General features: G+C 43.5%; 1 protein-coding gene across 4 annotated transcripts in view; it reads right to left on the minus strand.

The window, feature by feature from the left end:
• LOC134969246 (USP6 N-terminal-like protein) overlaps positions 1-18098 on the minus strand; it is a 379876-nt gene that overhangs the window by 33041 nt on the left and 328737 nt on the right. For all 4 annotated transcript variants that reach the window (XM_063945071.1, XM_063945070.1, XM_063945069.1 and 1 more), the window contains 4 exons: positions 16205-16312; positions 15455-15564; positions 11267-11315; positions 7243-7363 (listed from right to left, as the gene is read on the minus strand). In XM_063945071.1, coding sequence (XP_063801141.1) covers positions 7243-7363; positions 11267-11315; positions 15455-15564; positions 16205-16312 — 388 coding nt within the window. The remainder of the gene's footprint in view (positions 1-7242; positions 7364-11266; positions 11316-15454; positions 15565-16204; positions 16313-18098) is intronic.

Genomic DNA, 18098 nt, shown 5'->3' on the forward strand with positions numbered 1-18098 from the left:
ATGCAAATATTGCTCCGTCCTTCATTCATGGCTTTAATGCGTACCCAGGATCCGATATGTTGGCCCATCAGGCTGACGTACTGCCTGGCGACACATCGCTCATTGGGGGTCATTCCGACCCAATCGCTCACTGCAGTTTGTCGCAGCTCAGCGATCGGGTCGGAACTGCATGGCAGCTTTCGTTACCTAGTGATCACCTCTGAGACAGAGGCGGTCGCTAGGCGGGAGGGGGCTGAACGGCGGCCCGGCCAACGCTGCGCCCAGCGGGAGCAACACACAACTCCCGGCCAGCCGCAGGAGCTGCGCTGGCCGGGAGTTACTCCTAAAATACAAAGGCATCGCCACTGTGCGATGCGTTTGTATTTGTGCGGGGGAAGGGCCGGACTGACATGCGGGGTGGACTAGCCCTGTGCTGGGCGTCTCCCCACATGTCAGGGAACATGATCGTAGCTGTGCTAAATTTAGCACAGCTAAGATCAACTCGGAATGTCCCCCATTGTGTACCCAGCTTAAGGGGAAATGTTTGCCTTTTATGACATTGCCATCTTACAAATAGGACAACAAGAAACGGGTGTAGTACTGGTCACCTTACCGACGCCGGGATCCGGGCAGCATACCGACGCCGGGATCCCGGCGGGGAGGGGCGAGTGCAGCAAGCCCCTTGCAGGCTCGCTGTGGTCGCCACGGGTTCTATTCCCACTCTATGGGTGTCGTGGACACCCAGGAGTGGAAATAGTCCCTGTTGGTCGGCATGCCGACCATCGGGATAGTGAGCCGTCGGGCTCACGGAGGAGGTCATGTGACTGTCGGTCAGCTGACCGGCGGTCACATGAATACCACCCCAAGAAACAGAAGAAGAATCTGCACTCTCAAAGATTTTTTGTAAAGCAATAAATTGAAGAGACCCCGGATAATGTATCTGGAAGAATCCAATAATTTTGATCGGGGGTGCTACCTATGACAACCATGAACAACACCTAATACACACGAAAAAATGGGGTTGTACTGTTAGGTGCACAAAATATGAATTAAAATGTAACTTTTATTATTCTGTTAAGAGACCGATAATCGGACAACATGCGAAATATAAGGTTAAAATTGGATAGAAAGTCCAAGAATGTGCTCTAAGATAGAAATGTGAAGAAAATAAAAATATGTCCGCTCCTATGATTGCACTGGCACTCTTATAATATATGAATTATTGTGCACCCTTTGATAAGGATAAAATCAAGAAAAAATCTACCTTTTACCAGGATGGTAAGATATGCCCACAGGTTAAGGTATTTCAAAAATTGGTATCAAGGGATTTGGACTCCCTGTTCCAGCATAATAAACAACATCCAGATAACATCAGTAGGGAGGAAAGAAGGGCACTGCAAGAGCTTTCGGAATGGCAGGATGTCATTATTAAACCATCTGATAAGGGGGGGAACATAGTTTTGTGGCCGAGGGAGCTGTACATTGAAGAACTGGAAAAACAACTCAGTGACACCAACTACTATAAAAAACTTATCTTCAGCCCCACACAGCAATTCCTGAGGTAATATAATAAGCTGATTACTGAAGCATTAGGGAACGGTACGATCTCTAAAAAGGATTTCGAATTCTTAAAGGTCAATAGTCCCAAGACGCCAACTATGTATCTTCTACCCAAAGTACACAAAAACAATAACAAACCTCCAGGCAGGCCCATTGTATCTGGGAAGGGTAGTCTTACTGAGAAAGCTAGCATCTTTGTGGACCAATTTCTCAGGAAGCATGTTGTCACCTTGCCATCATACCTGAGAGACACCATGGATGTCCTTAACAAATTATTCAATTTGCGAGTGAACCCGGGAGTATGGCTGGTGTCATGTGACGTAGAAAGCCTTTACACCAGCATACAGCATACACAGGGCATCCAAGCATCAAAATTCTTCTTAGGTATGGAAACACAGAGCGATTTTAACAACTTCATCATCAGCCTATTACAATTTGTCCTTACCAGGAATTATTTTGTCTGCAATGAATCCCACTACCTCCAGGTAAGAGGAACTGCAATGGGGACTGCCTGTGCACCGACATATGCTAACCTCTACCTGGGGTGGTGGGAGAGGGAATTTGTATTCCATGAGTCAATGGAGAAATACACGGATAACATCCTCCTATACTGCAGATACATTGATGACATTTTCTTCCTGTGGGAGGGTCAGTCCCGAGATCTCAAACAATTCATCTTGCTCCTGAACACCAACAATTTGAATCTTAACTTAACTTATCAAATGAGTCAGGAACAGATCAACTTCCTAGACCTAACCATATGATTGGATGAGGAAGGTACTCTCTCCACGGACAACTTTAGGAAAACAACTGCCACCAACAGCATCTTGCATGCCAAAAGCTCGCATTTCCCTCCGACGATCCATGCCATCCCGAAAGGTGAACTCTTACGAATCAAGAGAAATTGCTCGGAGAAGGAAACCTTTGAGAATGGGAAAGGGGAGCTAAGCAGGAGGTTCAAAGACAGGGGATACAGTGGGAGGATTATCAAACGTGCCATCAGAAAGACAGAACAACACTCCAGGGAATCCCTCCTAAAGCCCAAATTGAGGTCCCAGAATGAAGAACCCATTCGATTCATTGGTACTTTCAATGCCCAATGGCGCAACATAGATTCAATCTTACAGAAACACTGGCAAGTTCTCAAAACAGACAGTGATTTGAACAAAATTCTTCCTGACAAAGTCAAATGCAGTTGGCGGAGATCACCTAATGTGCTGGACAAACTAGTTCATAGTCACATGTCAAAAATAGATTTGAAGACTACCCTGCAGGGATCCATGCGCTGCGGCCGCTGTAAGGCCTGCAAATACATGGTCCCTGAAAAACAGTACATAGTCAAATTTAACAAAAAATGGATCATACCCAGTTTAATTACATGTACAACAGTTGGCACAGTCTATCATCTGGAGTGTCCCTGTAAGAAAGCATACATTGGGAAAACAACTAGGCCTCTAAAAGTTAGACTTTTAGAACATGTGGGTAATATATGAAATGTGGACATAGATCGCAGTAACTTCAGAATTATTTCACCTGTGGCGAGGCATTTCCAACAGTATCACAACAGTGACCCCAGTAGACTCAGAGCCTTTGGGATGAAACATATCAAAATGGGAATACGCGGTGGGGATCTAGATTCAGAACTTCTGAAAATAGAGACAAAACTGATATTTCTCATGAACACATTACATCCGTTTGGCCTCAATGAGACCAACAGTTATAGTCCTTTTCTATGAAACACATCATGTCCAGGTCTCTTTGCAGCTTAGTGTCCCTTACATGTACTGATGGACACTATTATCCGCGTTTCCAATCCATGTGTTATAGTAGATAGGGGTCACAACATCCCAAGAAAATGTTCATATTTCTGTTGTCCCAAGTGTGGACCAATTGAGTGGGCGTATTGGTAGCTAGGGGTCTTTACGATATACCGTTAAAGATGTGACCAGCACAATGGAAAATTGGGATGGGGACTGCAGGAGGTTATAAGATTGTGTTGCATATTTGGAGTTTTGGACAGACATACCAACTTAGAAACGACTCTGATCACAGCCCTGTAGATTCTTACACTGTTAATAGTCCATGAGATTGAATTATTAATACATATACGTTTAAAAATTTGACATCCAGTACATACAATATGTATACCTAAAGTACCCAAAGATAATGCTCACGTTTACATGACAACAGTTGGAACAAACCTTGTTAATACTCATGTACACATATCAGATGTAATATGTCCATCACCCCCCTCTTTACACAATCTGCACTGTTTTATAATTTATTTTCACACCACAATCCTGTAATTACAGGTCAGTGATGGCAGAATATTTACCATCCTCTTACACTCTTTTTATTCCCCTTTTCACAATTAGTTATTTTACACTTTGCACCATGTTTTAAAAGTTTTTTTGCATAGTCACAGTTTTTTCACCGGCTCACTATACCATAGCTGTATACTCACATGTACTCCATTATACTGGAGCTTATTTTCAGCTTGCACTAACCATTGAAATTAAACCCCTGTTTTTTCATTTTTAGTCTTACACTATCAATTGGTCGAATTTTTGGGGGGCTATTTAGGGCAGTACATTAATAATGACCATAATAAGCAAAAGTACAACATGGTCACATGGGTAGCAGGGATCAAGTCACCTATTACCTACACCCAGCAAGTGGTATGAGGGATGTTCACCCGACTAGTGGGGAATTTGATAACGCACCATGTAGAATGAATACTCGATCTGAACGAGGTATCACCGCGTCAGTTTTAATACATTCATCTTGTGGAGTACGGCAAGGTACGTAATATAGGGAACCCGGACCTAGGGATAGATATTCATAATGAATTCCATGTGCATTGGATATACCCGAGTTAGAAACATTTCCAATAGGTCTGCACAGGTTAACAATGAAGGTCGAATGGAAGAAGAGAGGTGACAGAGCGTGAGAATATACAAGGATCCTGACATATAGACCGATACTAAATGTGTAGCTATTAGTATTCTTTCTGCTACACATCATTACAAGAGAAGTATCACCGGTGGCTATAGTGAAAGTTGATACGCAATTTCTATACATCACTTCTATCATCACCGTGGGTCTCCTTGCTCAGATCCCCTCCCACTACTATACACAGGTCTAGAGTGGGTTAATCCGTTGCTATAACAGCAGCGGAGTCGCTATCTTAATGAAGTATTAGTATTAACACCAACGATCTCCCAAACAAACCAAGGTTAATAGGAATACGTACGGGGGGTAATCAGTGAACACTCAATGTGGATCAGCTGAGGCGGTCATGTGACCGCAGGGCCGTACGGAATTGGCCCATTCACAGGATAAATTTCTTGTCAGGAGAGGCACTCGGGTTAAGCCTCGATAAAGCTTGTTGCGAAATGCGCGCATCGGCATTTTGATCCGCTCCAGATGCTCTTGCACTGACCATTATTGTGTATTTGTGTGTACCTTGGTGTTATCAAAATACTGCACGGTGAACACGGGAACACCCGTGGATCGGACAAATGCCGATCAAAAGCCGATACAGTTGAGATACCCTGAAGTGTCTAACTATTAGTACCTCTGATATTTATACTGTGGATTGAGGGCATGCTGACAGCTGACAGGTGTTGCACAGTGAGCACGGGAATACCCGCTAATCGGACAAATGCTGATTAGTTTAAACACTGTTGCAACGCTGTCACTGGTGTAACTGTATAGAATACAGTTAGGGTGTCCTGGCATCGTATGGCTACCTGGGGAATACCCTAAAAATTCAATTAATATTCAAGCCGTCACGACTCCAAGCACCTTTGGTATAACATAGGATTGCCATCTATTGCATAGCATATAGGGTGAACACCTGTCCCGTGAATCAACAAGTATCAGACGCACATTAATGTGGTCTTATTATCTGCATAGTAAATAATTTGATCTTTAGTGCATTGCATGGTTATCTTGACACTGAATGCGAAGCACTAAGGCGTGCGTAAGAATTGAACACACGCTGTATATTCTCACAGTAATGCTGATCACCTGGGTAACTGTATAGTGTTTAATTAGGGTGGTCTCGGTAATGCATGACCATCTGAGGAATACCTGCTAAATTAAACTGATATTCAAGCCGTTATGATCTCAGGCATTTTGGATACAGTTAACCAGCAATGTCATTAATCCTACCCATAGGTATAATCATGCCTGCATAGGATTGTCAGTCACTGTGAAGAGAACAGGGGAACACCTGCTCCTTGAATTAATTAGGATTAGCCGCACACCAGCGTGGCTTTGGTTAACTGCACAGCAAATAGTCATGCATTTTTAGTGCATTCCATGTCCATTTTGATGACATACCTTAAGCACTGAGACCTATGTACAAATTTGATTCATGTGGAACTAGCACATATATGTGTAAAACACTTATTTAACCGAACACAGTATCATACTGTATAGTGCATAACACGGGTGGTCCTGGTATCGTATGGCCACTTGGGGAATACCCGAAAAATATATTAACACTTAAGCCGTCACGATCCCAGGCACTTTTGATACAATTAACCAGCAGTATTATCAACCTCACCCCATGGGCACCATGCATGCATGGGGTTGTTAGTTATTGTGCAGAAAATACGGGAACTTTAGTTCCGTGAATCAAAGAGGACTAGCCACACACCAGAGTGGTTTAATATCTGCACAGTAAACAGATATGCGTTTCTAGTATATTTTCATATTTATTTTGATATTATAGGCTAAGCACCAAGAATTGTGTATTATATTTGATTCATGGGGAACAAGCACATATTGTACAGGTGCAAAACATTTATTTAGCTGAACACAGTATCACCACGAACACTCCCTTTCTGCCAGGTTGGCAGCAGGGGGTGACGGCTCTCATATGATAAAGGAGAATATCTGCTGAATGTAGTAACAAATACCGGTATCTAATCGGACATACGGAAAACCAATACACACAGTGTAATTATTCACCCAGCTAAACACAGCATAACAGTATAATGTACTTACTCAGAGGGACATGGTGTTACCATGAGAATATATATTGATCTTCTATTAAGTTGACAGCAGGGAGTGATGACTCTCGTATAATAGAGGATTTCAGGAATTACCCAAAGTGCGAGTAGCACAATATACAGTAGGCAAATCTCAATAGTGGCACACAATACATATAATAATATTATATGCACAATAATTCATATATTATAAGAGTGCCAGTGCAATCATAGGAGCGGACATATTTTTATTTTCTTCACATTTCTATCTTAGAGCACATTCTTGGACTTTCTATCCAATTTTCACCTTATATTTCGCATGTTGTCCGATTATCGGTCTCTTAACAGAATAATAAAAGTTACATTTTAATTCATATTTTGTGCACCTAACAGTACAACCCCATTTTTTCTTGTGTATTACATCTTACAAATGGCCAATAAAATCATAGAAAATCTGTAATTTTCCAAATCTCAGCTCATTCCATTTCCCCCTTAACCTAATATAGTGGTGCTGTATCTATTCTGCAAAAGTAAATCAAATGTGCTTAAATCTAAATATTATAAGATTATATAATTATCACATCATGCCAGCCTCTCTCTCTCTCTATATATATAAAACTAAAAATAAACTGTGAATGCCTGTTCTATTAAATACTGGCAACTGAAAAATGACTATAATCTAAACTTGCACCCATGTACTCACCATGCATTGCGTGTCTCTGGTTGGTTAGCAGTTGAGCTAGAGCCCAAAATGCATCCTCCTCATTCAAGTACATGAGTAGCACAGCTGCAATTTGACTCATCCCCTGACAGTAACTTACTTCCTGTGGATTACAGACATAAAGCATATCAGACCCATTATAGTGTCACAGGTGCTAGACCACAGGGCGCAGCATCTATTAAAGTCTCTCTGCACAATGCACATGATCGTGTACAAACTGGTTACACACAAAATATTTATCACTATCCATCTGCTTTATTCATATGATCTTTAATGATTTGTAAACAACAACTTTTTGTGTTACCTTATGCTATAAAACACTGCAATCATCATAACACATGTAACTGTAACAGGAAAGGTGGGCCCCTCTCAGCTCTGGGCCCACAGCAACTACAATCCCTGCACCTATGGTAGCCACGCCCTTGTATATAACAGATGTAACCGACAGGTAAGGTGGCCCCTCTCAGCTCTGGGCCCACAGCAACTACATTCCCTGCACCTATGGTAGCCACGCCCTTGTATATAACAGATGTAAATGTGACAGGGAAAGGGAAGGTGGGCCCCTCTCAGCTCCTGGCCCACAGCAGCTACACTCCCTGCACTTATGGTAGCCACGCTCTTGTATATAACACATGTAAATGTGAAAGAGAAGTTGGCCCCTCTCAGTTCTGGGCCCACAACAGCTACCATCCCTGCAACTATGGTAGTCACACCCTTGTATAATAGCACAAGTAACTGTGACAGGGAAGGTGGCTCCTCTCAGCTCTGGGTCCCATAGCAGCTGCACTACCTGCACCTATGGTAGCCAAGACCTTGTATATAACACATGTAACTGTGACAGGGAAGGTGGCCCCTTCTCAGCTCTGGGCACACAGCAGCTACACTCCCTGCACCTATGGTAGTCACACCCTTGTATAATAACACATGTAACGGTGACAGGGAAGGTGGCCCCTCTCAGCTCTGGGCCCCATAGAAGCTGCACTACCTGCACCTATGGTAGCCATGACCTTGTATATAACACATGTAACTGTGACAAGGAAGGTGGCCCCTCCTCAGCTCTGGGCACACAGCAGCTACACTCCCTGCACCTATGGTAGTCACACCCTTGTATAATAACACATGTAACTGTGACAGGGAAAATGTCCCCTCTCAGCTCTGGGCCCCATAGCAGCTGCACTACCTGCACCTATGGTAGCCACGCCTTTGGAAACACGTATCAGATTTGCTGCAGGATTAAAATGCAATTCAATACATCCGTCTTTACATGCATATCTTCAGATTAATATTAACATGACTGCAAAATATTGTTACATAGCTTACAGTAAAAAAGGAATGCAGTCATAATCCATGTCATAAAGTCGACAGTTATGATATAGACATGGCTAAAATGCCGACATTTGGAAAATGCTGATATGGACGGAATGTTGATATATAAAAATATCAACATTAGCATTAAGGATACTGCAGAAACGTTTGTCGACATTGTGACAATGTTGACATTTCACCATATTGAATGTCTACATGGTGAATGTCAAAATGATGAATGAGCGGACATGTTCTCTGTCGACCTAAAATAGTAATAATATTTTTTATTGCTGGACTGTTTTTTACATTTTATGTGACCGCACAATATTTTCACTGTAATTTTCCATATTATATTTCTATAAGGGGTGTTTGAGATCCCTATTATAGCAGAAAAGGTGTCAGTCACTTAGGTGTACTACAATACAAATTACTATTTATTTATTATACTCAAACTAGGTAGGCAGTAAAACCAGTGTAAACTTTTCAGTTTGATGTAACAATATTGTTACATCCTGGCCTGGTGACAGGGGGTGTCAAAGGGGACACCCGTACCAGTCCCTGACATTGTGAGGGGTCCCAAGGTTCTGGGCATTAACCATGGCTGCGAGCTGTGGCAGTGCGGTGGCTAGCATGGGGTATAATTTAAGTGGATCGCGCCGGCCGGAAGAGAGCTGTGGCACTGTAGAGTTGATAACTCGGACGGTGGATCCGGCCGCCCCTCTGCAGTGGTAATCCAACCACTGCTCCCAGTCACTTGTCCTGGTCCCGTTGTGAGCATTAGATATCACGTCATGCATCTGTACGACGCTGCGCACTCTGCCTCCTCACCGCCTTTCACAGTTCAGTCTTTGCAGTGGCGACGGTCCTAAGAGGAGCCCAGTTCAGTGCCCAGGACTGCATGAGAAACAGCCCAGGCAGCGTTGAACTGGAGGAAAGCAGTGGTGTTTACTTTTGGTAAGTGACAGAAATTCTGTCACGCAGACGCAGTGGGGTAGATGTATTAAGCCTGGAGAAGGCTTAAAGAAGTGATAAAGCAGTGATAAAGCAGTGATAAGTGGAAGGTGATAATGCACCAGCCAATCAGCTCCAATATTTAAATTTACAGTTATGAGCTGATTGGCTGGTGCGTTATCACCTTGGACTTATCACCGCTTTATAACTTCTTTTTGCCTTCTCCAGGCTTAATACATCTGCCCCACAGTCTCTTATGAAACAGAGCATACATTATTAATAAAAAAAAAAACGATAATATTCACTATGCGATACTATATAAAAGTGCAGTTAGTGCTATTCTGATCCACTGTGCTCAGCTGTAAAGCAGCATATTTTTATTACATTGCATAGTGAATATGAATTATCTGTGTTTTTTTTTATAATATCAAAAAAACACATTCAATATGCAATTTAATAAAAATAGACTGCACTACTGCTGAGGACATGGCTAACAATATCTGCACTTTGAATAGAACTTCTCTACCTGATGGCAGTGACATTAGTGGTATTTATTAATATTGTTGAATTGCCGGCATAATGTTATTTTAGAATTAAATAACATTATGCCAGCAATTCAACAATATTAATAAAAATAGTAATGTCACTGGTAGAGGACTGCTAATCAGAGTGCAGATAATGTATTATGGCTCAGCAGTAGTGCAGTGTATGTATAGGAACATGCTGACTGTGTGGAGTTTGTATATTCTCCCCATGATTGTGTGGGATTCCTCTGGGTACTCCAGTGTCCTCCCACACTTCAAAAATATACTATGTATAAATAAGTGTGTTTAGTGCAGACTAGATGGGCCAAGTGGTTCTTATCTGCCATCAAATTCTCAGTTTCATTGTGTACACCTGAACAATACACCTATATGGCAATACATTTATTGGCATATACAGGGGAGGAATGTGTGGGTCTGGGGTCAAGGTGGTGGGCGGGAGGTGGTTGGAGGGAAGAGGGGGCCCCAGAGGTATCAGTGTACCGGGCCCCGAGATTTCTGTTGCCGGTCCTGGTTACATCGTTAACAAGGAAGAAGACTTAAAAAATGTCTAATGACAAGCATGTGACCTATAAGGAAGGCAAGCTATGTTCATCATATAGATTGTGGGTAAAGGTAAGTCTAAGCGCTAAAACAATCTGACTTCCCTTCAACAATGACAGTCCACCATTACTATGTAACGCAGAAGGAAATGGGGGTTGCCGGATAGGTCGTCATCGGGAGGAGGGGGGATATGGATCAATTGTTTGATTTGTTGGGGCAAGCTGCATGGAGCCGGACAGCTGGGATGTAGATCAAATTTTGTGCCCATCTAAACAATGGGGGTCCCTCTGAACCTCGGGGTCCGGGAAGTGTGTACCCTATGTCCCCCTCCCTGTAGCCGGCCCTGGGCAGCAGTGCCCTTCTCTGCTGAAAAGCGCAGCACTTTATTGAATAATATGTTACTATGTGGCTTTTATTATTCCTGTGGCTTTTCTCTACATCTGTGATGCATATAATATGCAAGGTTTAAAGAAATATATTGTATGCTACACTTCTGGAAGCGTCTCAGTCATGCCAGGTGTCCCTGGTATAGACGGTAGGTGTGAAGACAAATCTGTGCACTGACTACAATAACAAAAACATAGTAATATGCTTATGAATAGGTGTAATAAGAAGGCTATATTCACAGCACTGTGAGGACAGTAATGAACTCCATACAGACTTACCGTATTGTAGACTGAATAAGCTGATAACACATCAAACAAGGCCCTCTGCCTGGGGATAATAGAGGCAATTAAAAATAATTAGAGAGAAAAGTGCCCTTAATTCTAATAAAAATAAAGTAATGTATTTAAAGGAATCCATAATGTGAGAATATGCTAGAACATAAAATAAACATAAAGTAGCCTACACTTTTATCCTGTGCATATATTACAATTCGTACACAGAGATTCTTACTGCTAACTTGGCCAACCCTAAAGTTGCTCAGTATGTTCATTGCAATTAAGCTGAGGCTAGTAAATCTGCATCGAAAGTCGTAGTGGCTGGGTTCAGCATGCCCCCTACAATGGTGGCAAAATGCCTCAGTTGCTGACGACACTACCCATCAGCACCCCAATACTCCTGCAGGGTGTCAATCTAGCTGAGTGTAGACCCAGACTGCGACTGCTGTCAGAAGACCATCGCAGCACATGAGCAGTGCAGCTCTGATGCATGCACAGAACAGAAAACATTGGTCATTTGTGACCAAATCGTAAGTGTCCATCTGAATCGCCCCCAACGACATCTACTTCATGTTAGTGCAATAAGGTTTATATAAACCTAAGAACCATATTCTCAGCTGCAATCCTTGATGGAAGCCATTCTTTACATCATTTCTTCCCAGTCAAAAAAAAGTTTACTGAGCAAGAAGGGACAAGAGAAGCAAACCTTTGCACAGGCAGAATAAGGATTTGGGCACAGTGAATGCATTGCTGGAGACGTATAGAGTAGGCTAAGATTTGCAGACTTATTGACATGAGAAGAAGTTGTAGGGTGGGTGCATTTTTAGGGCACGTACGGCATTTCCAGCCCACAAAACGACTTTCATTTTACACTAGTTTATACCGGTCTGCCTTTGGATTTTGTCTTATATCATTACACCCTCTTTATCCCTTCCTTCCAAATTAATCTTACCTCAATGCTACAGCAATCCTGATAATCTCATTCACATGTCTCCCACAAACTCCTACCCCCTATCCTGTGCCCTCTGGAATGCCAGATCTGTTTGCAACAAACTGGCCCCCACTCATGACCTGGATTGCTCCCTATGACACCACTTCTCCTGCTGCTCTCTCTGCTGGGGGCCTCACATTCTCACTCACACCCGTACCCGGGGGTCGCCATGGGGGTGGTGTTGGGATCCTTTTACCCTGTAGCTACACATACCAACTTATACCTCCAGAACCATCCCATACATTCTCTACATTTCAGGTCCATGCAATAAGCCTCTACCATCCTACTAATCTTCGAGTTGCTGTCATTTACCATCCACCTGGCATTTCCTCCAAATTCCCCGACAACTTTGCTTATTGGCTACCTCACTTCCTCTCTTCTGACATTCCCTCCATTATTCTAGGTGATTTCAACATCCCTATCGATAACCACACAAAATTACCTGCCTCTAAACTCTTCACTTGGTCTCTCCCAGTGGACCACCTCACCCTCCCATGTGAACGGGAGCTCACTGGATCTGGTTTTCACTCACTGCTGTGATATTTCTGATTTCTCCAATTCCCCTTTTCCCCACTCTGACCACCACCTGCTCTCTTTCAGCTCATCTTTTCCAGCTTCCCTATCTCTCCCTCTTAAGGCTACCATCACTAAGCGTAACATTGAGGCTTTTGACACCTGATCCCTATCCTCCCTGTTTGACTCACTTCTCTCTCCTCTTCTCTCTCTCACATGCCCTGAACAAGCCACATCCCTAGACAATGCATCTCTTACTTCTGCCCTTGACTCTGTCGCTCCACCAACCACTATTCACCCTCGCAGATCAACACCTCAACCCTGGCACACCAAATGCACCAGATATCTTCAAAAATGAATACGTACTGCCGAGCGACAGTGGAGGAAATCATGCTCTAAAGCAGACTTCCTCCATTTCAAATTTATGATCTCATCCTTCAGTACTGCCCTTTCCCTTGCTAAACAATCATACTTCAAAATCCTCATCTCTACCCAGTCTTCCAACCCACGGAGCCACTTTGCCAATGTTAACTCCCTCCTCTGCCCACCACCACCTCCTCTAGCTTCCTCATTGTCTGCTCTTGATTTTGTCACTTATTTCACATCCAAGATTGACTCCATACGTCAGGACATCACATCCCATCAGACCAGCAACCAGCCACCACCCATGCCTTGGCACCCCTCCCCTTCCCTCTTACCAACTCTGACATCTTTCTTCCATGTATCTGGCTTGGAAGTCATTGCCTTCATCCGTCCGTCCCCCACAACCTCCCCACTTGGCCCTATGCCCTCCCACCTCCACCGCTACCTCTCCTTCTGCCTGTTCCAATCTTGCCCACATTCTCAAACTCTCCCTCTCATCAGGCACTGTCCCCACTGCCTTCAAGCATGCTCTTGTCACCCCTATTCTTAAAAAACCTACCTTTGATCCAAACAGTCTCTTCAACTATCGACCCATCTCTCTCTCCTCCCTTTTGCCTCCAAACTTCTTGAGCGTATTGTCTATAATTGCCTCACTGCCTTTCTTTCCTCTCACTCACTGCTTGACCCATTAAAGTCTGGTTTCCGTTCTCTCCACTCCACTGAAACTGCCCTCACAAAAGTCTGCAATGACCTACATGCAGCCAAATCTAAGGGCCACTACTCTCCGCTTATTCTTCTTGACCTCTCTGCTACTTTTGACACAGTGGACCACCCTCTCCTCCTGCAAATCCTTCACTCTCTTGGTCTGCGTGATACTGCCCTCTCCTGGCTGTCCTCCTACCTCTCTGATCGTTCCTTCTCTGTCTCCTCTCATGATGCTACCTCCCCCCCACTTCTACTAACTGTTGGTGTCCCCCAAGGCTCTGTTCTTGGTCCTCTCCTTTTCTCCCTCTATACGTCCTCTTTAGGTGAACTCATTAGTTCTTTTAACTTCCATTACCACCTCTATGCTGATGACACTCAAATCTACCTCTCCTCCCCTGATCTCTCCACGGCTCTCCTGACTCGTACCTCCAACTGTCTTTCTGCTATCTCTTCCTGGATGTCCCAGCACTTTCTTAAACTCAACATGTCTAAGACTGAGCCGATTATCTTCCCAACCTCCCGCACAACCTCACCTCCCACAATGTCATTATCCATTGATGGCACTACTATCTCCTCCCCTCAAGTATGCTGTTTTGGCATAATCCTTGACTCCTCTCTCTCCTTCAAACCACACATTCAGCACCTCCCCCAAACCTGTCATTTTTCATCTCAAAAACATTTCCAGGATCAGACCCTTTTCTCACCCAGGATGCCACTAAGATCATTATTCACTCACTGATTATTTCCAGACTGGACTACTGTAATCTCCTCCTAACTGGCCTCCCTGACAATTACCTCTCCCCACTTCAATCTATCCTCAATGCTGCAGCCCGGCTCATCTTCCTCACCAAACGCACTACATCCACCTCCCCTCTCCCACAAGTCCTCCACTGGCTTCCCTTCCCTTTCAGAATCCAATTCAAACTTCTCACACTCACTTACAAAGCACTCACCCACTCCTCTCCCATTTACATCTGTGATCTTATCTCCCTTTACTCTCCCACCCATCATCTTCGCTCTAATGCACGCCGACTCTCTTGTCTTCTGTTTACTTCCACCAACTCCTATCTCCAAGATTTTTCACGTGCTGCTCCCTTTCTTTGGATTTTTTTACCTCTCCCCCTCAGACTCTCCACTTCTCTACAAAACTTCAAACGGGCTCTTTAGACCCACTTCTTCACCAAACCCAGCCAAATCTCATCCTAACCCTCTGTTCCACGCTCTCTATGTACCCCATCTGTGTCACCTGTCTGTCTACCCCTCCCCTTAGAATGTAAGCTCTCACGAGTAAGGCCCTCTTCCCTCATGTGCTTATCCTTTTCTTACATTAATAATCCCCAACTGCTCAAATCCCGCAGTTTTTTGGCAAACTTGGAATTTATCTCTATGTCGTTTACTGGTGTAGTTATGCTTAGTTAACCTGTATTTGTCCTATATTGTCTCCAACTGTAAGTCACTGTTTTCCTGTTTTAATTATGTGCATATGTACTCTGTAATTGGGCGCTGCGGAACCCTTTCGGCGCCATAAAAATAAAGGATAATAATAATAATAATAATAATAATAATAAATATATTAAAATAAAAGAAATCCCAATAATCTTAATGTGTTTACCACTCACTTGACACCATATCGCTCTCGAAACATAATATGATTGCGGAATGTTCGGTTTACATCCAAATCAATCTGTTTGATCTCTGTTGAATAAATTTTGGCCACGTCTTTCATTTTCTAGGGTGGAGAATAGTAAATAATTAATATGTGAACACATATAAATGACAATACAGCAGCAACCTAGACTAGTGGAATAGCCGGAACGGACCGACCGTAGCATCCCGCTGTTTAGAATCCCGAGAAATCTACCCCTCACCCCTTTACGCCCTACCCCTCCCTTACTGCAGCCCAACCCTAACACACACACACACCCTCCCGCAGCCTATCCCTAACCCATGTCGGGATTCCGGCATTGGTCTTTTGACAGCCGAGAACCCAACCAGATCCCCTGTAAGGTTGTCCAATCCAAACACCTGATAATTGACACTGATAAACACTAGGCACACCCTAATAGTGACAAAGCTATTTCCACCGTCCCAGTTCCTGTTTCTGAAACATTAGCAGTCACGCCAAATTCAATAAGGAATTCTGCAGCACATGGGTCTGTAAACATAGAAAATTACATTTCATCAAGTAGAACATTGTTTCTCAACATTAGTAAAACTCCAGAGTTTTCCCAAAAAAATGTTATTGTCGTTATTATAAAAGTAAATTGTTTTTTTGCGTCATCTCTCACAACCTGAGTTATCATGTAAGCTATATTTAAGAATATACCATTTTTATATATGATTTTGTACATAATTAACATAGTACATACCTCATATTTACCCACATTCTCAGACTTCATAACTTCAACATCCAAAAGCAGCGACCAGACCTGACCCCTCACTTGTAAAGGAATTCCTTTGTACACTCTGCGAAACATCTACAAGGACAACACATACAAATAGAAAAATATAACTCGGAGGAAAACACCTGCAAATAAAAACTTTGGGCTAAATGTAATAGTGTGCAAATATTTAGTGCATGACAAACTGTAAATCCCAAATGTAATAACCTGCAGATTTGCGAGTTCGAGGATATTACATTATGCAAGTCCATGTAAGTTTTTCATACGTAAACTTACACCTTGTAATGCTAGTTTTATTACAAGGTGTGAGTTTGATAGAAGCATGCACCGATCAGTAAGATGCATGCTTCTGTCTGTAAAAGGTAAGAAATAGCTAAACATAAGCAAAAACAAACAAAAAACCAGCATCGTTCCCCCTTCACAAAGCATAGCTAGCCCCCGTCTCTTTAAGACGGTCCTGGTTCAAAAAATACAGAAAAATATGTGAGAGGTCTCCCTGTATTTTAGGAACCAGCACCAAGTTCTTGGACCAGTCCTGCTTTCAAAAATACGAGGGAAAACGACGTAAGGGTCCCTCGTATTTTTAAGACCAGTCCCGTGCTCTACTAGCCGGTGAGGTGATGCCACAGCCAGAAGACACGATTATATTAGTCCCTGTGGCCGTACCATTAACCCCGCTAACTAGTCAGCCCCAGCCATCAATGGGGGAACTTTTTATTGAGAGTCTGGCCATTCACAGCCAATCAGCAGGCACCCATAAAAGGTGCCCACTGATTGGCTGGTGGCTCTTACAATGACAGAAGCCAAGCGGATCCCAGCATTCATGTTAACACATACACTTCCTCAGTCCATATTGGTTTTGTCTTGCGGTTTTGTTTGGTTTTAGCCCCTGGGATGCCTATTTGAAATGAAGAGGACCTGATCTACACCAGGAATAGGTGAGTATGGATGTTTTATTATATCTAACAGGGATGCTAATGGACAAGAGGACTGATGGCTTCAGGCTGTGTAGTAAGTGAGTGTGTAATACTGCTTTCACGTCTCCAATGACGGATCCCACCCAGGAATTGGAAACGGGTTCTTCCCAGGTGGGATCCAGCATTGGAGACTATGTGCTGGCTTCCCACCCTGGCAAATTGCAAGGTTGGTTTTCATAGCAGTGTGGGGTGGAGCCGACAGTGGGACCGGGTGTGGCGCTGGGAGATGATCTCATCTCCGCGCCGCCTCTCCCTATGCTGTGAATGGGTACCGGGTCGCATCGACCCAGCAACCCATTCACACTGCACCTGACCTGGTATTCAACTCGGGAATAACCCTTCTTATTGCCCAGGTTGAATTACCGGGTCAGGCAACCCGGGAATTCGGACATGGCCCTTTCACATCGCACACTGACCCGTGTTGACCCGGCAATATGCTGGGTCGATATCGGGTTATTTGTGCGATGTGAAAGGGGTATAAGCGTCTTTATTAAACTTACACTTTCATGATGTGTACTGTGTTTTTTTAAATAACTATTTTACAGGGGGACTATAGGTACCAGCAGGACCTTTCTGTCCTGCATGCTGGTCCAGGTTTTGAGGATATCCATGCTTGAGCACAGATGGTTAAATCAAAATAACTGAGGTACTAATTAGGTCACCTAATTAATTAGGTCACCTAAGGCTATCTTTAAAACTTGGGCATTGGTGTGCCTTGAGTACGACGGTTGGAAAAATACTGTGGTGGACTATAAGCACTCCCAGATTTCTTTCAGGCCAGTCACAAACTCTGGAATGCCCTCTCATGCTCAATAAGATGCTCATCAGGGGCATTTCAACAGAGGAGGCGGCCTGCGTGCAGACTCCGGGTGGGCTCCCTCCTC

This window comes from Pseudophryne corroboree, chromosome 11 (genome assembly GCF_028390025.1).
Source record: "Pseudophryne corroboree isolate aPseCor3 chromosome 11, aPseCor3.hap2, whole genome shotgun sequence".
Lineage (NCBI taxonomy): Eukaryota > Metazoa > Chordata > Amphibia > Anura > Myobatrachidae > Pseudophryne > Pseudophryne corroboree.